The 24,126-nt window shown below is 43.6% G+C and overlaps 1 protein-coding gene across 1 annotated transcript in view; it reads left to right on the forward strand.

Moving 5' to 3' along the window:
- Window positions 1-24,126, forward strand: part of HTT (huntingtin) — a 337,153-nt gene that overhangs the window by 291,696 nt on the left and 21,331 nt on the right. Inside the window, exons 49-53 of the mRNA XM_061584691.1 lie at window positions 8,985-9,130; window positions 9,500-9,677; window positions 10,212-10,307; window positions 11,439-11,626; window positions 13,619-13,745. Of these exons, the coding sequence (XP_061440675.1) occupies window positions 8,985-9,130; window positions 9,500-9,677; window positions 10,212-10,307; window positions 11,439-11,626; window positions 13,619-13,745 (735 nt within the window). The remainder of the gene's footprint in view (window positions 1-8,984; window positions 9,131-9,499; window positions 9,678-10,211; window positions 10,308-11,438; window positions 11,627-13,618; window positions 13,746-24,126) is intronic.

Below are 24,126 nucleotides of genomic sequence, written 5' to 3' on the forward strand. Positions count from 1 at the left end.
CACCCTGGCTTGGATTCATTTTTTTCTACCAGATCCTCACCTGAGGATTTCTTGGATTTTACAGACATGTCTGCCTCTTACCAGACCATGTCACAGAAGGGGAAGGATTCCAGCTCCCTCCCTCCTCTCCCCCTGCTCACCAATTGCAAGAAGAGGCATATCACCCCTGTTGTGCACACACTCAGCCTCTTCAACTACATTTATTGGATCACATGCTTCAACAGTTGAAGGATCAGCTCAGGGCTTCCCTTTTAGTGGATTTGGCCAGGGATCTCTCAGGCACAGCATCCTCCGTACAGCACCTTCCTATTGGTACACAGGCAACACAGGGTTCTTCCTTAGCCATCCCATCATCTTCCAACCTGCAACCTCCTTCAGCACACAATTCACCTGACCCTTGCGCGACCACTCAGGATAGGCACGCTCATCCTACAGAGGAGACGCCTGTCGATGCAGACAACTGATTGTCTTAGACAAAGAGGACTGTAGTGGGGAGTCAGAATCGGAAGAGATTTCAAGCAACAGAATTTTCCAAGAGCCCCATTTCCTCCCCTTTTTATGCAAGGCAATGGAGGCCGTCAGCTTACACTCCCCTGATGACCCTCCAGTTCCATCAACATCCTGGATCCTGACTGTGTGTCCAGACCAAAACCTAAATCCAGGGTGCTCAAACTCCTTGCATTACTACCTAAAGTGATTAAATCCGAGTTCGATGTTCCTTTACAGTTCAAGAAGTCATATCAACAGCTAACAAGTTCTATACACTAGAACAGGAGATTATGGACCAACTGAAAGTCCTGCTAGTAGTCACACCCATAGTTAATCTTCTAAATCCATCTCTGAATCCTAAAGACTCAGATAATCACCTTAAGGACACCACTGAACGCAAACTGGACCAAGGCCTCAGAAGGTGCATGAGGCTAGCGCGCTTTCCATCAGAGCAGCATCAGCAGCATCTTCTGTCTTCACAAGAGCTTCTCTCTTATGGCTAAAGGACCTTCTGGATGGTCCACAACAAGACCCTGCCAGGGCATGCAAATCCTTGTTAAAAGTCTCCTGGGCAGTGACCTTCATGGCAGATGCATCCATGGACGCCATGCAATTTGCAGCAAGGTCATTAGTAGTGGGCATCTTCACCCATAGAACTCTATGGCTGCATCACTGGGAAGCAGATGCCACAGCTTGCTCTAACCTGGCTTCAGAGCCCTGCGTGGGAAGCAAGTTATTTGGTGATGAAGCACTAGCAGGTGTCTTGGAATCCAAGGACAAGAAGAAATCTATGCCCTCTTCCAGGAAAAGAGAGGACAGAAGGCTGTTTTGAAGAGCCTTCTACCCTTATTCACAGCCACAGTCCTTTCGGAATTCTAGGAGATCGGGACGAGCTAGAGACACCGGCACAAATTGCCCCTTCTGGTACAGACAACATCCGCAGGTAAAAGGGCCAACCATACATATTGGGAACATTCCCAATAGACTGGGGTTTGGAACCCAGGCAAGAGGCAACAAACATCAATTCTGACGCCAGAATCCCTCTGGTGGGAGGATGCCTCCAACGCTTCACTCAGTGGTGGAGGGACACATCATCGGACCAATGGGTATTATGCACCCTCAGAAACAGCCTGAGGCTGGAATTTACATCCCCCCCTCTGGCAAGATTTGTCCCATCCCCTCTCTCGGCAGCTCAAGACAAAAGGGCAAGAACCCTCCAAGCGATTTCCCATCTGCTCCAAATATCAGCAATATAGCCTGTCCCGACAGGAGAGAGACTTTTTTTGGAAATTACTCAATTTTCTTTACTGTCATGAAAAAAGATGGGTCATTCCGGGCGGTACTCGACCTCAAGAACTTGAACAAATACATTCCATACCGCAAGTTCCTCATGGACACCTTGCTTTCAATCAAGGAGGCACTGAGAAAAGGGGACTTCCTCTCAATCGACCTGAAGGAAGCCTACCTACACGTCCCCATCTTCCCCCACACACACAGACACTGTCTCAGGTTCGTGGTGGGGAATGACCATTTTCAATACAGAGCCATGCCCTTCAGCCTGTTGTCTGCCCCCAGGGTGTTCACGAAGATGATGGTTGCCCTGGTAGCCCACGTCAGGATGCAAGGAGTCCACATATTTCCTTACCTGGATGACTTCCTCATTCGGTCCCCATCGCTAAGCAAGGCCTGGGAGGATGTGCACATCACCTTAGCCTGCTTAAAGGATCATGGCTTCCTAATCAACCAGAACAAGAGCCAGTTAGTTCCTTCCCATCGCATTGTACATTTTGACATTCCTTAAAGCCTAATTTAAAAAAAATGTTTCTTTTTTATTAATACGTATTGGGCTGAGACTCTGGGCTCATGGAAACAGTACTACAAGAATATGGGCATAGTACCCTATTTTCTTCCTGAATTTTGACTCTGTTATCTACCTCAGTATTCGCAAAAAGTATAAATAAAATAATAGAAAAATAGAAGTATACCATGAATAATCAAGTTTAAATCTGTAGGATATAGAAACTTAAAATCTAGAGTGGTGGTGCTGATGAATGCAAAGAAATGTCTTGATTCAATTAACAAAAAAATGTGGTTTAACTTGTGTTACGGACTTTTCATGTCCAAGCTTCAAAATGCTGGGTCATTACAGCTGTTAGTTGGGTACTTGCAACTTGGAATGATAGCTTCATTTGCATGGTGGCTTCCATTGCACAAACTCAATATGTCTGTTCCAGTAAACAGATAAATCTGGGACTAAGGGCCACCACTCGTTGCCACTTGCAGATATCCAGCTCCAATATAGTGGTGAAGCTGGAACTAACCACAGGATAGGATTACTATATCATGTCAATATTGTTTAAATAGCATGCCTATTAATGGTGTGGTTCTTAACACCTATGGTTTCCTAGCATTTTGGAGTTTAACATGTCAAACTAGAAGGCTTTTGTTAATTGCATTTGATTACATTTTGAGACTGCTTTGCTTACAACCTTCTCATCAGGCAAACTTGAAATTGAAAGTGAGAAACTCAATGGAAAAAGAAAGGAAGAAATGTAAAAATAAATAAGAAATCACAGCATTTAGAAGTACAAGAATTCACATTCAAATTATCTTATAGGGATTCAGCCTGTGCTGGATGGGGTTATACTCCCCCTGAAGACGCAGGTTCGCAGTTTGGGTGTGCTCCTGGACTCAGCTTTAAATTTGGAGGCCCAGGTTTCTGCGGTGGCCAGGAGTGCTTTTGCACAATTAAGATTAGTGCGCCAACTGCGCCCGTTCCTTGAGCCGTCTGATCTGGCCACGGTGACACATGCCTTAGTTACATCCCATTTAGATTACTGTAACGCGCTCTACGTGGGGCTGCCTCTGAAGACTGTTCAGAAACTTCAGTTGGTGCAACGTGCTGCAGCCAGAATGTTAACTGGGGCTGGTTACAGGGACCATACGACTCCCCTGTTACAAAAGCTCCACTGGTTGCCACTCTGTTTCCGGACACAATTCAAAGTGCTGGTGATGACCTATAAAGCCCTATATGGGTTAGGTCCAGGCTATCTGTCAGACCGTATCTCCCTATATGAGCCTGCCCGGGCCCTGAGATCCTCAGGAGAGGCCCTTCTCTCAATACCTACATCCTCACAAGCACGACTAGTGGGGACGCGAGATAGGGCCTTTTCGGTGGCTGCCCCGAGGCTTTGGAACTCCCTTCCTAGGGAAGCAAGAATGGCCCCCTCCTTGCAGTCCTTCCGTCGGCAAGCAAAGCTTTTTTTATTTCAACAAGCCTTTGGAACTGAAAGCTGTTAAGGACAGGTCTTGAAGGGTGCTGCGTTGCTGTTGCCTAATTGTATTATTTTAAACTGAGTTTGAATTATTTTAACTGTATGTATGAATGGTTTTAATACTGTAAATTGTTTAATTTGATTTTAATCCAGACTTTTGTATGTTTTTAATTATATGTGTGCTTTTATCTGGAAGACGCCGTGAGTTCCAGTTTTGGAAAAAGGGCGGGGTAAAAATAATGATAATAAATAAATAAAATAAATAAATTATGCCTAACATGGCTAATTTATTAAGTTAAATAAGGGTTGCTAACAGGGTTGCCAACTTTTATTGGTTGCCACTTCTCTGTCTGCGACAAGTTCACTGAGTGACATTGGCAGAGAGTCATGTTAGTTCCCATGCCATACAATCACTGTGGCTTATTTCTACATGTAGTATGGAAAGCTGCCTGTCAGAATTCTAGCCACTGTGTACCTCAGATATTTTCCCATTTCCTCCATACCTCTCAAACTATTTTTATTCATCTCCCATAATTTCTACTCCCTGTCTCCTTTGAAACCTAATCTCTTGGCCAACCTAAGTGTAAATTCTTCAAGGCTGGGGTCTGCTGTGTGAGAATCTTGCCTAGCAACAAGGTTCTTTACTTCCATCGCTTAAGACTAGCCAGAAAACATACAATATGTTTACCCAACACGTTTTTTAAAATGTACATTAAAAATGTATATGTACTGCCTTCAAGTCGAATCCAACTTATGGCGTCCCTATGAATAGGGTTTTCATGGTAAGCGGTATTCAGAGGGAGTTTACCATTGCCTTCCTCTGAGACTGAAAGGCAGTGACTGGCCCAAGGTCACCCAGTGAGCTTCATGGCTGTGTGGGGGTTTGAACCCTGGTCTCCCAGGTTGTAGTCCAACACCTTAACCACTACAGCACACTGGCTCTCAAAAGATGCATTACAAATGAAGAAATATTTCTAGGAAAACCACTGCAGCAAAGTCTATGGAAGGAAAATTAACTGTCAACATGCCAGAGTCTTTCATTAAACATTTTACTTGTTTCTCCCTCCAATTTTCACACCTCCTTCATCTTGGTCCAATCCTGCTTTCTGTATGATATGTTCTGCGTACAGTTTAAACAAACAGGGTGATAAAATACACCCGTCTCACACCCTTTCCGATGGGGAACCAATCGGTTTCTCCATATTCTGTCCTTACAGTAGCCTCTTGTCCAGAGTATAGGTTGCGCATCAGGACAATCAGAGGCTGTGGTACCCCCATTTCTTTTAAAGCATTCCATAGTTTTTCATGATCTACACAGTCAAAGGCTTTGCTGTAGTCTATAAAGCACAGGGTGATTTTCTTCTGAAATTCCTTTGTCCGTTCCATTATCCAATGTATGTTTGCGATATGATATCTGGTGCCTCTTCCCTTTCTAAATCCAGCTTGGACGTCTGGCACTTCTCGCTCCATATATGGTAACAGCCTTTGTTCTAGAATCTTGAGCATTACTTGCATGGGATATTAAGGCAATAGTTCGGTAATTACTGCATTCTCTGGGATCCCCTTTCTTTCGAAGTAGGATATAGAACGCTTTCAGTCTGTGGGCCATTGTTTAGTTTTCCATATTTCTTGACAAATGTTTGTCAACATTTGGACAGATTCAGTCTGAGTAGCTTGTAGCAACTCTATTGGCATGCCATCTATTCCTGGTGATTTGTTTCTTCCAAGAATTGTAAGAGCAGCTTTCACCTCACATTCTAACATTTCTGGTTCTTCATCATATGGTTTCTCCGTGAATGAATCTGTCATCCTGTCATCTCTTTTATAGAGTTCTTCAGTGTATTGCTTCCATCTTCCTTTTATTTCATCTCAGTCAGTCAGTGTGTTCCCCTGTTGATTATTCAACATCTCTACTCTTGGTTTAAATTTCCCTTTCATTTCTCTAATCTTTTGGAATAGGGCTCTTCTTCCCTTTTTGTTGTCCTCTTCTATTTCTATACAATAACTATTGTAATAGTTTTATTTGTCCCTACGTGCTAGTCGTTGTATAGTTGCATTTAGGGTTCTGACCGTGTTTCTATCTCCTTTTGCTTTTGCTTTTGCTTTTGCTTTCCTTCTCTTTTTAACCATTTTAAGAGTTTCTCCAGTCATCCATTGAGGTCTTTCTCTCTTTTTAACTAGAGGTATTGTCTTTTTGCATTCTTCCCTGATAATGTCTCTGACTTCAGTCCATAGTTCTTCTGGTTCTCTGTCAACTAAATTTAAAGTGAATCCATGGTATAGTGAACCACATTGTAACAAGCTTCCACTGTATGCTTGTAGTATGCAATTCAGCTGAATCACTCTTAACCTGGGGCCACAACTGTGGCGCTGTCATAAGACTGAATGGCCACCAAGGCAAGTAATTCTGAAAATCTTTTGACATAAACTGCAATTCCACAGTTTGAGTCTTACAGGTCAAACTAATCAAATTAGTAATAGTTCTTTTAAAATATATGCTATTAGAAATGTTTTGGTTAGAAAAAAGGCAGGAATATCCTCTATACCCAATGGCGGCTGGTGCCCACTGAACCTGGTAGTGCTACTAGGAGATCATGGGGGCATGGCCAAATGTTTCTACTTTTCTAGTCATCTTCCTCCCTTGCAAAGATACTGTGGTCACTTAAGCATTGCAGTGTCTTACTTAGGTTCAAAAGGGGACTCTTCTCGATTGCTTCGCTGCTGGGAGAAAAGTTGTGTGGCCTCCACCTGTTCTGGTTCTCTCCCTATCCTCCTCCTTTGCAAAGAAACACAGGACACTTAAACGTTTCAGTTTTATCTATCCTTGGAGGAGAAATTGAATGGATATAATTTTAATACTGATTAATAAGAATAATCACGATAAGTCTCTCTGTAGCCTTCCTTCCGCCTGATTTTGAGTTGTGGAAGGAAGGTTTGGAACCATGAAAAAAGCCCAATGTAAAAATCAAAGAAAAAAGAATCTGGGACACGACCAGGATTTTCAGGCCTGCAAACATTGGATTTTGCATGTAGATCCTTGGCAAATCCAATGATTGGCTGTCTGCTGGGCCAGGCTTGCCTGGGTGGGGTGTGCAGACAAGGTGTGATTATGCCCTCATCTGAACCATCCTCTGTACCATCCTACATTTTGTAATAGCATTTTAAAATTGCCAAAGTGTTTTATATTCTTTTTATCCTCACAACAACCCTGAAAAGTAGATCATAGTGCAATTTTAGTAATGCAACCAAAAGAACAGTACTAGCACCAAGACTAACAAATTTATGATGGCATAAGCTTATGTTATAATACATTTGCTAGCCTATAAAGCGCTACTAGCTTATTGTTTCATTTCTACTATAAGCCATGGCTAGTTGGCACCTGCCTCCCCAATGCGGAATCTCTGTTTGCATTTAATAAGGTGACTTATTAAAGTGACTCCTTCATTATCAACCAGATAACACATGGATTCCCAGCTATTCGTTTACCAAACGGCCAAGGGGAGGGAAGAGAAACAACTGGCTCTAGCACCAGCAGGGGGTAATCACTGTAACATGAAGGCTATCCAGACAGAGCCTAGAGCAGTTAGCTCCAGGCTGTATTTTACCCCCAAATCAAGAGGCAAATGTGAAATTAACTTTTGATTTTTTGCAGAACTGTTCCTGCAGTTTAACAGAGGCTTGAAACAGGACTAGACAGTTATAAAACTCCTTCTCAACTGCCTTAGAAGTCTACACTTCCCTGTCTTTCCCCAGAGTTGTACTTAGTTAAAAGGCAGGCTCAGATTATTCACACCTAGGCTCTGGGGCAGTTGAAGAGATTTCTGGTGAGCTTTTCTCATGCCTAATGTGTTGCCCAATTTATACTAAATAAAATGGTTTGGCCACCATCCCTTGGGTAAAGGATACATCTTACATTCACCACAGCATTATTGTTCTGCACTCAGTCTTCCCACACTATACTGCCATTAGTACACTTACACAATAAATCATAGGTTAAATCAAGCTTCAAGTACCATTTCCATCACCATCCATATCAACAAGTTGGTAAACTCGCAGGATCCAGAAAGAAATACATGTTGTTCCAGCATGCCTTTGAATAAAGCCACTCCCAGCTTTCCTTTCATCATAATTAATTATCCTTTTTATTATATCAGCTGTTAATGAGGGTGAAGTGGTGCAGGATTAGAAAACATTTTTTAGAAATAATAATTTTAACCCCCCCATCCAATTTAAAAAAAATATATAAGTAAAAAAGCACTTTACTGTACAAAGAAGATATTCACCGTGTATCCAGTATGGCACTTACTCACACAAGTGGGCAATTCAGTGAAATAAAAATTCAGCAAAAAATAAGCAAACAGCTGACCAGGGAAGACAAACATAGTCCTGGAGCCTAGTTAAGGTTGTGCGGGTGTAGCCTTCAAGGAAGCAGCTCTGAGCATGCACTGTCTGCTCTTCAAGGCAGCCTTACTAGTCCAATACAGAAGCTGGAAGTGGCCTGATAACAAGAGGGAGGGGGAACCTTCATAACCAGGGCTGAAAAGCTGGCAGTCCTAATACTAAAATCTGACATGGTTTTTCTGCCCAGAGACACATGCAGGGGAGGGCATATGCCATATATATCCTTTTGGATTAGGATTGGCTGGATGGTGCAGAGACCTGATTGGCCAGAGAACAGGAGGTTGACAGAAATGCCCCCACAAGCCTCTGTAAGTTCATGGGAGTATAAAATGTCTATGGGATAGGAAAGATTGTGTGTCTATAGGTTTCGGAACTTGGGAATTACAAACATGCCTGTGGGATCGGCCCTTCTAGATAAGAATCATTGGGGCATGGTGTTGGTGATTCTTTGGCAGTTTGTTAAAGATAAAGCTCTGTGAAAGGCTGCGAGTGAGATGCATTAAAGTTTTTGCCAGTAGGTAGCGATAATAGGGCCCTTCCTTGGCCTTGATTTGCCATTAAACCTGAGGAGGAGGAGATGAAAAGTGTTTGGCTTTGAGATGGAGGGTAGGTAAAATTGCTTAACATTCTCCTTGGAAGAGCTGTGCCCTAGTGGACCAGCTTCCACTGTCTATACCACTGTTTTATTCTTACGTGAAAGTATTATGTTTCAGAAACAATGGCATTTGGGATATTTTAAAATATGTAAGTGTGGTTCAGTTATAAAATTGGATGTATGCAGATAACATTTGTTTTTAATGGCATGTCCTTATTCTATAGGTGACACTGGGCTGTATCAGTCTACAATGGTCTTGTCCCGTGCTTTAAGTCAATATCTGGTGTTACTTTCTAAACTGCCAACTTCTCTTCACATTCCTCCTGACAAAGAGAATGATATTGTGAAGTTTGTTGTAATGTTACTAGAGGTAAGGCCACAAATAGCAAACAGAATATTACTTAACAGATGTGTTCTATCGTCACAATCTTAGCTATAAAGAATCCAAGAAAATCTTTCAAGTTCTGTGATGCTTGAGTTTAGGAGTTTTATGTGCTATACGTCTACTGTGATGGTGTCTGGAAACCCTCTGAAACTACGTCAAAGGTTATGTGAGCGGAAATTTTAAAATCTGTTTGGAAAGTGAATAGTAAGGAATCAACCTTTTTATAGCCTTTTGCAATTTATTTGCAATGGATTATGTCTATTGTTTTCCTAATACAGACAAACAGAGAGAGAGAGAGAATATACTGATCACAACGAGAATCAAATAGTCTCATATATTATTTTTCTTCCACAGATAGTGTCTTGGCAGTTAACACATAAGAATATTCCACTAAGCATTGATCTCCAGGCTGTGTTGGATTGCTGCTGCTTGACATTACAACAATCAAATCTATGGAATTTGCTGGCTTCAGCAGTACATATGACACATGCCTGCTCTGTAATCAACTGTATCCGGTTTATCATAGAAGCAGGTGAGTTACCTAATGGAAGTAGTATGAAAAGCTCCTGAAAGCAAAGGGGGGCATCCTAAAAGCATACGTGTTCCTAACAGCTTTACAAGTTCCATCTCTTCTGTTTGTTTTATCCCCAGTGGATGTATCATCTCATGCCTTTACTTACTTATCTGAGCAATTCAGGATGCCCCATAATGGTGTCTTCAGAACTTTATTTCATACCATAGCTTTCAGCAAAGTAGTTGAGAATGAGTGGTGGCTAGACAATTATTAGCATACTATACTATCATAAGGAAACTGTTACGAAAATATGACAATATGGAATGAGTGAAGTTCTGAAAGAACTCGGAATATACAAAAACTCATGGGATTAAACAGCTTCCCTGGGTCCTACCATCTACATAGTTGCACAAAAGTTCATCAATGTAATTCAGTTTTTTGAAGAGATAACATTTTTGCTTAGCTTGCACATTCAAAAACTTGTCTGATGATGATGATTCAGGGGAATTAAAAGGTTAGCACTGAGAAATGCTTGATGTTTGTCTAACTTAGTGGCTGTTGAACCTGGAAATCGGCTTCTTAATCCAGAAAGGAAGAAGAACCTTACAAAACATGCAAATGAGGATGAAGTGGATTCACAAGCACAAAGTAAGGATATAACAAGCTCCGAATATGCATACAATAGTGTTTAATTTAACTATTAGACAGTTTTGTTAAATGGTGTTTTTATATTTGTAGCATATTTTATACCCTGTACCATTTTTATATATAATTCCATATTCATTGCTATTGTTGGAAAACATGCCACTTTCATTTTTAGCATTATGTTATTATTTTATCAAGGCAAAGAACAGACATAATGTTAAATGTGTGCTACATTGAATGTATCTTTTTAAACGTTAAAAATAACAGAGGCATGATCACAGTTTCCCTAGATTATTAGCTGCTTTGATGGAAGGGGGTGGGGTATTCAAATGGGCCATGGGAGAGAAGTGTTGGAAAAATCCACCGCCCCGTGTGTCATGATCTCAGGGTCCAACGTCCCCTCTTTGAGGGATGAGGCTGTTATTTTGGAGGAAGAGTAGAGGGAATTGCCCTTAGAGCTGGCCACAATGTTTCCTCACTGTCCCAGAAGCTCTGGCACAGGAGCAGGCTGTTCTGCTGGCAGCTCTGTAGCCTGGGCCGTTGTACTGCCATCCTTAGGCTGAAACAGGCAAGTGTCTTTAACCAGAACAGCTTCTCTCATTTGGGGGATGGAGCTAACCAGCCATACTGATAACCTTGGGGTCTATTGGTTGCTAAAGCAACCTTCTAAAACTGCTCTAGCTTGAGTTTTACACAGAACTGTCTATCATGAATCCCTTTCCTCGCCTCACCTTGACTAGAACCTTTTGTGTTCTAGAACCATCACCTAGAGTGGAAAACTACACACTGCAGTACCAAATCCTGATTCAACTCATCCCACCCCACCCCAGGGCAGCTATTAATCTGAAAGTAAGAAAGAGACACATTAAATGGATGTAAACACTTAATATCACATCTAGTTTGGGCATCAGAATAGCTTTAATTGATAATACTTTTTAATGGACTTTGAGATGTTTTGTTGTGTGCTTCAGTATTTTATGCTGTGTCATACGAAACTTGTTAATGTATCTTGTGAAGATAGCTTTTTCTGACACCCTACAATTTAGGCATGAATTTGGAGCAATTTAAAACTTAGCATGTTTTTATTTATTAGAGTATTGTATAATGAATTTTTGTATTCTCTCCCAATTTAAGAATTTGAATATATTGCAACAACTTGTGAAATAGTGACAGAATTGGTGGAATGTTTACAATCTGTCTTGGCTTTGGGGCACAAGAAAAACAGGCATATTCCAGCATTCCTCACCCCTGTTCTTAAGAATATCATCATCAGCTTGTCAAGACTGCCTTTAGTAAACAGCTATGCAAGAGTTCCTCCCTTGGTATGTGTTTAACTGCTAAAGTTGATGTTGACGATTATTGCTGATCATACTGTGACATGTTTATTCTTAATTTTTGATCGGTATCTTTTTCTCATAGTAAATTATATAATAATGTTAATTACAGATGTTCATGCCTAAAGGCCCCTCTTGAAAATTCGGTGATGGTCCTATACAAATCTCATCTAATAAAGAATAGGAGTGTCCTTTTAAGCACATAGGTGCTCTTAGCTTGTTAGAAATACAAAGAAGTCAACATTTCTTCACTCTCTCCATCTATGTTTATTGACAAGTCTGAGGGTGCTAATTTAAATGCAAGAAGCTGATGCTCTTGGTGTCTGTGGAACGGAGGGGCTCCCAACTGGAGTTGGATCTGAAACAGACAGAGAAGCTTTTGTACAAGGCAGTGCTGTTTTCTTTTTGGATCCTGAATCACTAACATAAGTATGTATTGGGAGTCAGCTATTAACATTTTTAGAGATTAATTACTTGTACGTTATTTGTTATTCAAGAATTTCATCCTGTTTCAGAACTTTGACTGGGTTAGGGAAACCCTTCTTCTGTTTGAAAAGCTTCTCAAAGACCCACCTCAGCATGATGCCTTCCCCTTCTAACATAACCCCAGTGCTGTTGGAAGAAACACTCTTGCAAGCCTTCCCCAAAACCAGTATTCCAGTGCAGATGAATGAGTCCTTGCAGCAGGCATAGAAATTATGCTTGATTGAGCATGTTGCTAACAGATCCTGCTTCTCCCCAATACATCTGAGGATCTAAGGATGCTAGATACCATTGGTTTCCTTAAAACCATAACAGGATTCTTTCCCTGTTTGAACATCAGACTACATTCCATCCCTGGATTGAGCTATCCCTGGATTATGGATAATTATCCTTTGTGTAGGATTGCATTTGAAAGTGTAGAGATGCAAGTCTGATTATGTGGAAATTCTAGAGCATTGACAGAAGGCAAGGGGCTTGCATTTCTAAAGATACTTTCTAGAGGGCAGATCCAAGTTTCTTAGCCAATTCTTTCCTGGCTGCTGCCATGAAAGCCATTAGGAGGTTCATTTCTCTGAGATAATTAGCATTATGTAATGTATATTTTTAATCCAAGATGGTTGCATGCATCTTTTTCTTCCCCCCATGCCTGTGTCACAGACCCAAGATGCAGGCAGACATTGGCTAGTTCAAAATGATTGGCTGGTTCTCTCCTTTTAAGACCTAAAGGAAACTGATATGATTAGCTGCCAAACGCTGAACTGTTATGTAATCAATGTGCAACATTATGGACATATTTCAAAGGAAATACTCTAGTGTTTGTTGATTTCTGTCACTGCACCATAGAACTCCTAATCTACTCATGATAAAATGAGGGGTAGAAGGATGGTGTACCATACAGGAAGTGAGCTTCAGGAATTAAAAGTTGTATGAACTTGCAGGAAGCATAGGTAGCAACTTTGTCTTGTATTTAATTCCTTGGGATTTTTGCATGTGATGGAAAAGTGCAAGGCCTTCCAGCTGTTTCAGGTAAATGACCAGCTACAACAGAGCTGTCTACCTGGTAAGGAAGAAGAAAGCCAAGAATCTGCCAGCAAGAATGATGGACAAAGAGATGCATTTTTAATGAAACATACATCTTCTTTGCCAGTGGAGTCTAATCAGTGATGACAGAGTCCATGATGCTCCTGAGGACTTGCTGTTGCCATCTGTTGAATGGTAAAGCTGACTCGGCCAACTCACAAGCAGTCATTTCTATAAGCCTGGTTTGCAATCCTTTTCTTTCTTTTTTACAGTGAGTACATTGTGTTGTCTTTGGGTTTGCATCTGAAAGCTTACAGATAAATACTAAAATTCTCTTGTGAAGACAAGTACCATGCAGACATGTACTCTCATTACAGTGCCTTTATTTCTCTTTGTCAAAAGTTGAAATATAGCAAGGAGAGTATATGCTCCCAGTTACAAGATATTTATACTTATTTACTTCTGTATATTGTACAGGTCTGGAAACTGGGCTGGTCTCCAAAGCCTTCAGGCGATTTTGGCACAACTTTCCCAGAAATCCCTGTAGAATTTCTTCAAGAGAGAGAAGTATTCAAGGAATTTATCTATCGAATTAACACACTGGGTAGGTAGATACATTGAAATTGAGTTAAAGTTTCAGAGACAGAACTGCATTGGATGGGGTGAGCCCTTCCTACTGGTGTCCAGAAGTATTGGTCTCAGGTTTTTCTTCTCGCAAGTAAACATTTCAAAAAATAATTTTGAAATAGCAGTGAGTAATAAATCGTTGGGATGAATTCTTAGCCACTATAATTTCATTGTAAATTTTGAAAGGTGGAGGTGGCTGTCCGGGGGTCTGTAGACAATTACAGTAACTGGGGCAAAGATTATATTATTTATTATTATTATTTATTATACTTTTATACCGCCTGACTAGCAATAGCTCTCTGGGTGGTGAACACAGAAGATACAATAAAATCACACAATATAATACAGCAAAAACATAAAAACAATCTGAGATCAATTAGAACAAAATTAAGTTAACTTAACTTAAATTAAATTAAATGAAAATGCCTCGGAGAAGAGGAAGGTTTTAACTTGGCGCCGAAAGGAAAACAGCATCGGCGCCAAGCGCACCTCTTCGGGGAGACTGTTCCACAATTCGGGGGCCACCACTGAGAAGGCCCTAGATCTTGTCACCACCCTCCGGGCTTCTCTATGAGTCAGAACCCGGAGGAGGGCCTTCGTAGCAGAGCATAGTGTACAGGCCGGTTCGTATCGGGAGAGGCGTTCCAACAGGTATCGTGGTCCCGCGCCGTATAAGGCTTTATAGGTTAATACCAGCACTTTGAATCTGGCCCGGAAGCATATTGGTAGCCAGTGCTGAGTTGAGTTTAATTACAGTCAAATTGACCCTTCATACATAAATATTACAAAATAAAACAAGTACAAATGGCTTCCATTTGATTTAGCAGCAAAGAGATATATATCAAATAAAAACAATATACAGAACAAACACATTATAACTAGTTATTGGACTTTTGTTTTCCTACATTTAATAGCAGCAGCGCTAAATTTGGCGACAACAAGTGTCACCTCAGGTACATAATCGCCTAGTAGATAATCTATGTAAAAGGATTCAGTTCTAGATGGGAGAGACGACAAAATAGGTATAATTAAATGAGATCTTAAGTCATGATAAAATATACATCGAAGAAGATACATGTTCATTCGATTCAATTTCTCCATCAGCACAGGGGCAAAATCTCTCAGAATATGGGATTTTATTATATCTACCAGACAGTACAGCGGACGGCAATATATTTAATCTAATTAGGGTAAAAGCCCTTCTATAGTTGGGAAGTTCCAAATTCAAGAGGTATGAATGACATTAAGGTGAAAAACTTGGGGTTTCCTTACAAGGAGTAAATGATGCTGGAAATCAATATCTCTTAACCGTTGTTTAATTATCGCACAAGCAGAGTCATGACCCAGATGGAGAATATAAGGCAAAGAAAAGCCTAGGCTTAATAGTTTGTCGTGGATCATTTTTTCCCAAGGGGAATGAACTTTATCTATAAGTACATGTGGAGCCAGCCCGATGGGCCTAAAAATTAATTTCAACCATAATAGTAATCTCAGTTTCCACACGCAAGACTCTATGGATTGGAGACCGCATTCTAGTCTCAATATAAAGTCTGGAACACAAGTGGGAACTCCTAATATTGATCTTAGAAAGGAGTTTTGTATGGCTTCTAGTTTAGTAAAATTGGTGTATGTACTAGTTTGAGCCCCATATAAGAGTTGCGGGAGGATTTTAGCAACAAATACGTTTATGGCTGGAAAGATAAATTGGCCCCCTTTGGTATAGAAGAAAGATAATAGGGCCTTTGTTGTGCGTCTGGCAGTTAACAGGGAGGAGGAGATATGCATCTGATAGGAACCTGATGCTTGTAGTACAATACCGAGGTATCTAATAGTTTTCACTTGCTCAATCGGCAAGTTGTCAATCCTCAAGATGTGTTTTGTCTTTCTCCTGTGCATGGAAAGATGATATCAGGTGGTGTAACTAGCTCCACCTAGTGGTTGAAGGCAAAAGAGTACTGCTGACGTTTTACTGTAGGTCCGTTCCCAGTCTGCGCCTGCTCCGTCCGCAGTTTTTCTCTTTTGCCTTCACCGAATCTGGTTGATTCCTCTCTGTCTCCGTCGGTTCAGGCTTGTATTGTTTGTCTTTTAAGTCTTACCTGTTGGTTTCTGCTGTTTCTTGCCCTCAGTATACATTTTGTCTTCCCCTGCTGTTTAAAGTTTAAAGTTTAAAAACAAAAAAGCTCCTTGTGTCTTTCCTCCGGTTTTTTCTCGGTGGCGAGGAGCATTCAGCCCCTCCCCACGGCTCCTGGGGCCGTTGGCCTCTTCAGGCTCCCTCCCCAGCCGAATTTGCTACCGTTCCTCCTAGTCAGCAACTCATAGCGTCGGCAGCATTAGCCTTAGAGGCGAATTTCACCGGAGCTCGGAACTCAGGCCCACGCCTCGGATTTTCGCGCTCCCTTTCAAGCGGCTTCGTTTTCCCTGCTTCATAGTGGGGAGGGGCAGATGCACAGACGCCATAGCAGGTCGGCGGCAACAGCTTCTAATCTTTCTGCTTTACCTAGCCGCTTATTAGACAGTGTTGTCAATCATTACCAGCGGGAGCCTTCCATTCATATTTTCATTAACCCCGTAAGTCCCGCAGTGTGTGCCCGCTATGGGGAAAGCCACACACAAAACAAAGCACCTCTCAAAGGGGTCGAAAGTGCTTCCCCGCAAGCCAGCGACAGGCGCAGTGCCGGAACTCAGTCCCATCCTGGGATCAGAGCAGGCTCATTCTTCGGGGGATCATTCTGAAACAGTGGTGGCCCGCCCCTCTACCGTCAGGCACGAGGTGGCTGAGGCTCAGGTTTTGGCGGGCAGGGTGGCTGCAGAAGGCAGGATTCCTGTTCCACATAAGGGAACCTGTAGAGAAGGTCAAGATTCCTACCACCACTCAAGGGACCAGAGGGACCTGGAACCCCTGTCTGATGGGGAAGGTGGCCAGTCTCACCCTTCCTTAGACGCTATTTTTTCTAACAACTCCTCGCCCGAGGCCTTCACAGGGTTTTTGGAGGAGCCAATCCCTGTCCAACAAATTCATGATGCTGGTGGGCACAGGCTTTATCCATCTCACACTCAAGCTCGCCCTATTCAGCTGCAGCTTTCAGCACATTCAATTCAGCAATTAAAAGAACAGCTTAAGGATGCCCTTTTAATGGATCTGACTAGAGATTTGTCTTCTCAAACTGCATCAGGCTCACAACCCTCAAGGCACCCGAGGGCGAACACACGCCCTTCCCCGGGCCACACATCCCCAGACCCCTATGCTGCATCACAGGGCAGACACCTTCAGCTCCCAGAACAGGAGCTTATAGACACAGAAAATGACTTGATTGTGTTGGATGAAGAGGAATGGAGTGGGGAATCAGAATCTGAGGAGATTTTATCTACTAGAATATTTCAAGAGGCTCATTTCCTTCCTCTGCTATGCAAAGCGATGGAGGCTCTTACCCTCACCTCTACAGAGGATCCTCCTACTCCACCCTCCTCAAGAGTCTCAGCAGTATGTCCAGATCCAAAGCCTAGGTCTAGAGTATTGAAGCTTCCTTCTCTTCTCCCCAAGGTGCTCAAATCAGAATTTGACATTCCCTTGCAATTCAAAAAATCAGTTTCGGTAGCCAACAAATATTATACACTGGAACAACCGATCATGGATCAGTTGAAAGTCCCGCTCATAGACGCGCCTATAGTCAATCTATTGATCCCATCATTGAATCCTAAAGACTCAGACGCTCACCTTAAGGATCCTACTGAGCGCAAGATGGACCAGGGACTTAGAAGAGTGCACGAGGCTAGTGCGCTTTCAATCAGGGCAGCAGCAGCCTCTTCTGTGTTTGCTCGAGCCTCCCTACTGTGGTTGGAAGACCTGCTAGATGGCCCACAGCAGGATGCAGCCCGGATACGCAAATCTCTGCTGAAGGTCTCTCGGGCACTTACCTTCATGGCAGATGCGTCAATGGACGCCATGCAGTTTGCAGCTAGGTCTCTCACTGCAGGGATCTTCACGCGAAGGACCCTTTCGCTTCGACATTGGGATGCAGACCCTACAGCTCGTTCGAATCTTGCCTCGGAACCCTACGTGGGTGGCAAATTATTTGGGGACACTGCCCTCGCCAACATATTAGAAACCAAGGAAAAGAAAAAGTCCATGCCATCCACCAGAAAAAGGGAGGATGGAAGGACCTTTCACCGCTCATTCCATCCATATCACTTGACGCAGTCCTTTCGGGGCTCACGTCCCTTTGGAAGACAGAAGGACGCCCGCTCCAGCCGTCCCTTCTGGAACAGACAGCGCAACCAACTTAAGTCCCAGCAACACCTCCCAGGTCGATCCGGCCTTGCATCCCAGGCATATGGAAACAGAAATCAGTTCTGACGCCTCCACCTCGCCAGTGGGAGGCCGTCTCCAACGCTTTGCTCACTGATGGGAGGACCTATCCTCCGATCGCTGGGTCCTCCGCACTCTTCGATACGGCCTTCGCCTGGAGTTTTCCTCCACTCCCCCGGCGAGATTCCTTCCATCCCCTCTGTCAGCAAATCCACACAAAAGGGGCAAAGTTTTGAGATCAGTTTCCCATCTCCTACGCAAGGCAGCTATCGAGGCAGTACCTCCAGGGGAGAGGTTCCTGGGAAACTACTCTCTGTTCTTCACCGTCGACAAAAAAGATGGTTCATCCAGGCCAGTATTAGACCTCAAGACTCTAAATTGCTTCATAAAGTACAGCAAATTTCGGATGGAGACCTTACTTTCCATCAAAGAAGCGCTGAGGCTAGGGGACTTCCTCTCATCTATCGACCTGAAGGAAGCCTACCTGCACATTCCAATTTTTCCCCCTCACAGAAGGTATCTGCGCTTCGTGGTGGGACAAGACCATTATCAGTTCAGGGCCATGCCCTTTGGCCTGTCGTCCGCTCCCAGGACATTCACCAAGATTGTGGTTACCCTGGTGACACACCTCAGGACACAGGGGATTCATATTTTTCCTTATCTGGACGATTTTCTGATCCGCTCACCATCGTTACACAAGGCATGGGAGGACCTCCATGTCACCCTGACCTGTCTAAAGGATCACGGTTTCCTGATCAACGAAGCCAAGAGTCATCTCTTTCCGTCCAGACGCATCACACATTTGGGAGCGACTATAGACTCTCAAAATGGCCTCATTACGCTATCTTCAGACAGGATCAGCAAGATCCACAAAGTGGTGTTGCATGTCCTATCCTCCACCTCTACAGACCTGATGGAGTTGGCAGCACTTCTCGGTTTGATGGTATCCACGTTCCAAACGACGCCATGGGCACGTCATCATTCCCACACTCTTCAGTGGGCGCTGCTGCCATTCCAGAACGACATAGCGTCCAGGCACCACCGCATGGTCGCTCTGTCGCCACAGGTTCGTCAGTCGCTGTTCTGGTGGACCCAAGAGCTCAACCTTACGCGAGGCATCCCTTTCCAGGATCCACTCCACACCCTGATAACATCCGATGCCAGCTTATCCAGATGGGGAGCCATCTGCGACGGGCAGATGATTCAAGGCACGTGGTCAGCTCAGGAATCCGCACTGCCGATCAACCTACTCGAACTACGCGCAGTTCGTCTGGCCCTCAGGCACTTTGCGAACACCAGACGGTTAGGGGCAGTGCTTGTCAGAACAGACAATGTGTCGGCCAAATCGTATTTAAACCGTCAGGGAGGCACACGCTCCCTCATTCTTCAGAAGGAGGCCTTTCTCCTCTTCCAGTGGGCGGAGCCCAATATCATATCGATAGCGGCAGAATACCTCAAGGGGGAGGACAACAGCCAAGCGGACTGGCTCAGTCGGGAGAAGCTGATTCAAGGAGAATGGAGACTTCACCCACAGTCCTTTCGTCAAATAGTGGAACGTTTTGGCCACATTCAAGTAGACCTCTTTGCCACCAGTGCCAACCGGCAGGTGCAGAGGTTCTTCTCCCGATACGCGTCACCAGGCGTGGAAGGGATAAATGCCTTGACTTCCCAGTGGCCTCCGGGCAGACTATATGCATTCCCTCCAATTCCAGTGATTTCCAGGGTACTCAAAAAACTTCGTGCTGAAAGGACAGCACTTCTATTGGTGGCTCCATGGTGGCCAAGGAGACCTTGGTTTCCAGACCTTCTTGACCTGTCGGTGGAACCACCATGGAAGATTCCAGTGCGAACGGACCTGCTCTCTCAGGGACAGCTCCAGCACCCAGACCCAGAGTGGTGGGCACTTCATGTCTGGAACTTGAACGGAAGAGACTCTTGAAAGGGGCATCTCTCCGCAAGTAGTAGAAACCATGATGGCTTCTAGACGCCCATCCACGCTCAGAATTTATGAAAGCACTTGGAAGGCCTTCTCATCCTGGTCGCAGAAACAAGGGGTTCTTCCTCGAAAGGCGGGAGTAAAAGAAATCATGTCCTTCCTGCAAGATGGCGTATCTTTGGGTCTCAGACCAAACACCCTGAGGCGCCAAGTTTCAGCCTTAGCGGCAACCCTCTCCAGATCCCCGGATATGCCAATCGGATCTCACCCCTTCGTCAAGCGTTTGCTCAGGGGAGCAACGATAACTGCACCTCCTACGGTGCATCGCTACCCAACTTGGGATCTGCATAAGGTTTTGTCAGCCCTTCAAAAACCTCCGTTCGAACCCCTGAGTCAAGTTTCTCTCCGTCTTCTTTCCTTTAAGGTCTTGTTTCTCGTGGCCATTACTTCGGCCCGTTGAGTGTAATAATAATAAATAATAATAAATTTAATTTATGTGTCGCCTATCTGGCCAATGGCCACTCTAGGCGACGTACATACAATAAATATAGCAGAATACAGTACAAAATACAGTGAAATAATATAAATTATAAAAGCAAGCAATACATAATAGGAGGCATTTAAAACAGAAGAATATTAAGCCTCCCCAAAAGTCCTGAAAGCCTGCTGAAAAAGCCAGGTCTTTAAGGCCTTGCGGAACATATTCAGGGAAGAGATGTGCTGAAGATCTTGTGGGAGGGAGTTCCAGAGGGTGGGGGCCACCACTGAAAAGTCCCTCTCTCTAGTACCCACCAACCTAGCTGCTTTGGTTGGCGGGACTGAGAGAAGGCCTTGTGTGGCCGATCTTGTCAGGCGGCATGATTGGTGGCGTTGTAGGCGCTCCTTTAGATAAACTGGGCCGAGACCGTGTAGGGATTTAAAGGTTAATACCAACACCTTGAATTGGGCCCGGAAAACCACTGGAAGCCAGTGTAGATCGAACAACACTGGCATAATGTGGTCCCGGCGACGACTGTTTGTGAGTAATCGAGCCGCCGCATTCTGAATAAGTTGTAGTTTCCGGACCGTTTTCAAGGGTAACCCCACGTAGAGCGCATTACAGTAATCTAATCGAGAGGTGACCAGGGCATGTACTACCAGTGGGAGCTGATGAACAGGAAGGTAGGGTTGCAGCCTACGTATAAGGTGTAGTTGGTACCAAGCTGCCCGGCTCACAGCCGAAATCTGAGCCTCCATGGACAGCTTGGAATCAAGTACAACCCCGAGGCTGCGGACCTGGTCCTTTAGGGGTAAACTCACCCCATTGAACTTCAGGTCAACGGTTCCCAACCTTCTCTTGTCCCCCACGAGCAGTACCTCGGTCTTGTCGGGGTTCAGTTTCAGCCTATTCCTTCCCATCCATCCACTCACGGACTCCAGGCACTTGGACACGGTCTCCGCAGCCAACTCTGGTGAAGATTTAAATGAGAGATAGAGCTGAGTGTCATCCGCATATTGGTGACACTGCAGCCCAGATCTCCTGATGATTGCCCCCAGCGGCTTCATATAGATGTTAAATAGCATGGGAGAGAGCATAGAGCCCTGTGGCACACCACAATTGAGAGGCCAAGGGTCTGAAACCTCCTCCCCCAATGCCACCTGTTGGTACCTATCAGAGATAAAGGAGCGGAACCACCGTAATACAGTGCCTCCTATTCCCAATCCCTCTAGGCGATATAAAAGGATACTGTGGTCGACAGTATCAAAAGCCGCTGAGAGATCGAGGAGGACAAGGAAGGTAAATTCTCCCCTATCTAATGCCCTCCTCATATCATCTACCAGAGCGACCAAGGCTGTTTCAGTTCCGTGACCAGTCCTGAAGCCCGATTGGTATGGATCTAAGTAATCCGTTTCATCCAAGTGTGTCGACAACTGATTGGCCACCACTCGCTCAATGACCTTGCCCAAGAATGGTAAATTCGAAATTGGGCGAAAGTTATTAAAAACTTGGGGATCCAAGGAGGGCTTCTTTAAGATGGGCTTTACAATTGCCTCCTTGAGGGCTGATGGCATCACACCCTCTTTCAAGGATGTGTTTACCACCGCCTTGATCCCCTCACCCAACTTCTCTCTGCATCTCATGATGAGCCACGATGGGCAAGGGTCAGTTAGACAGGTGGTAGGCCTTACAGTCGTGAGCACCTTGTCCACATCCTCAGAAGAGAGAGGCTGAAAACGATCCCAGCATACCGGCATGCAACCGGTCAACTCCGATTCATTCACTGTATCCACGGCGCACGGGATCGAGCTCCGTATGTGTTCGATTTTATCAGCAAAGTGCTTAGCCAAAGTGTCACAGGAGGCTTTTGACTGTTCCAAGGGTTCCTGAGCAACTGGACCGACCAGGCTTCGGACCACTTGGAACAACCTCCTGGGACAGCACTCTGCAGACGCAATAGAGGCAGTAAAGAAAGCCTTCTTTTCTGTCCTTATTGCCACTTGGTAGGCAGTTACTGCTTGATTAGCTGTTTAAATTTTTTCCTAGCTGTCCTAAATCTTTCTACATGTTCATGAGATCTATGCAAATTATATGCTTGATGTAAATATTTTACTTGTGTTCTTGCTTCATAACATTCACAATCAAACCAAAGGTTCGCCTTATGGGTAGACCTTCTCAGTGACTTCCCGGGGTCTTTTCTAATCAAATATTGAATTTTATTAATCAACTGATATAAATGATGGTAGCTTACAGAGCTATAAATGGCTGTTATAAGTTGGTTTTTAATAGTCTGTAATTCAAAGGAGTTAAGACCTTCAGCAATCTTTTCCTGGAGTTTAGGAATCCACTTAATCCGCGCTGGGCGTATCTCAACATCCGTGGCAGCGAATGTTCGTTGCTCTAAAAAAGGGGATTTATTTGTACCATAGACATTTAAAGATATCGGAAAATGATCACTTTCAGGTCGTGCCAAGACTCTGCAGCATTTAATTTGAGCAAAAAGTTCCGGCGGGACAAAAATCATGTCTATAACAGATGCTCCCCTGGCCCCTAGACATGTTAGCTCTCCATCGAAGTCTTCCCTCATACGGCCGTTTAACAGGGATAGATTTAGTTTCACAGACATAAGCATTAGGCACAAACCCGCATAATTTATGCCTCTATCCCTAGATTGTCTTACGGGAATGATTAATGGATCATCTATTGCCGGGGGTTCTAGATGATATTTAGAATATAGGTCATTATCTGATGCACCCATTCTGGCATTAAAATCCCCCGCTAGGATTAAAATGGCTTCGGGGAAAGAATCAGTCAAGTTTGACAGATAAGATTCTAGTTTGGTAAATTGTTTTTTGGTAGAATTTTTTCTTTTACTGGGAAGAATATATACATTTACTATTATGTAAACAAAGGATGTAGATTTTAACAGTATTGCCACAGCTAAATCCCGCAAGGGGGTTAAAGAGCAGATCACAGCATTGATTCTGGTGGTAACCAGAATACATATACCTCCCTTAGCTCTCCCCCCCCTATTGCTTAGCAGAGCTTCAAGGGAGAAGGCTGAGAATCCATCTAAGTATATTTCATCCCTAGCCCATGTTTCCTGTATTAAGATAATATCATAGCTGGATAGGAAATCCTTAACAGTTGGCATTTGTATTTTGCTAGTCCATCCAGCAATATTCCATGAAACCAAAGAGAAGGACCACTTTACACTTGTCGATCTTGGTCAATATCCTTGTAAGAGATGTGAGTTGGGTTTAGATAGAGTCATTATCTTGGATATATCTAAGGAAACGTTTTGTAAAGATTGAATATTAATAGTCCTCAACATGGAGGGCTGATCTTTATTTGTTTCAGTAACATTCAGTTTAGTATTTTCGTAAATTCTCGCTCCAGGGGTTACATTTGCCATTTGCGTTTTTAAAGTCTGTAAGAGAATTTCAAGTTTCATGTTATCTCACTTTTAGCATCTATCGATAAAGAGGAAAATGAGTCAAGTAGAAGAATCTCTTCTGGGAGGAATTTCTCATTTTCTAGAGGGCTTGTAGCTTTAAGGCCGTAATTCGAGTCCGAGATGCTGTTGGGTTGAGGATTTTGGTGTTCTGCAGTGTCAAAACTGTTTGTCAAAACAGGAC

Source organism: Rhineura floridana, chromosome 9 (genome assembly GCF_030035675.1).
Source record: "Rhineura floridana isolate rRhiFlo1 chromosome 9, rRhiFlo1.hap2, whole genome shotgun sequence".
In the NCBI taxonomy this organism is placed as follows: domain Eukaryota; kingdom Metazoa; phylum Chordata; class Lepidosauria; order Squamata; family Rhineuridae; genus Rhineura; species Rhineura floridana.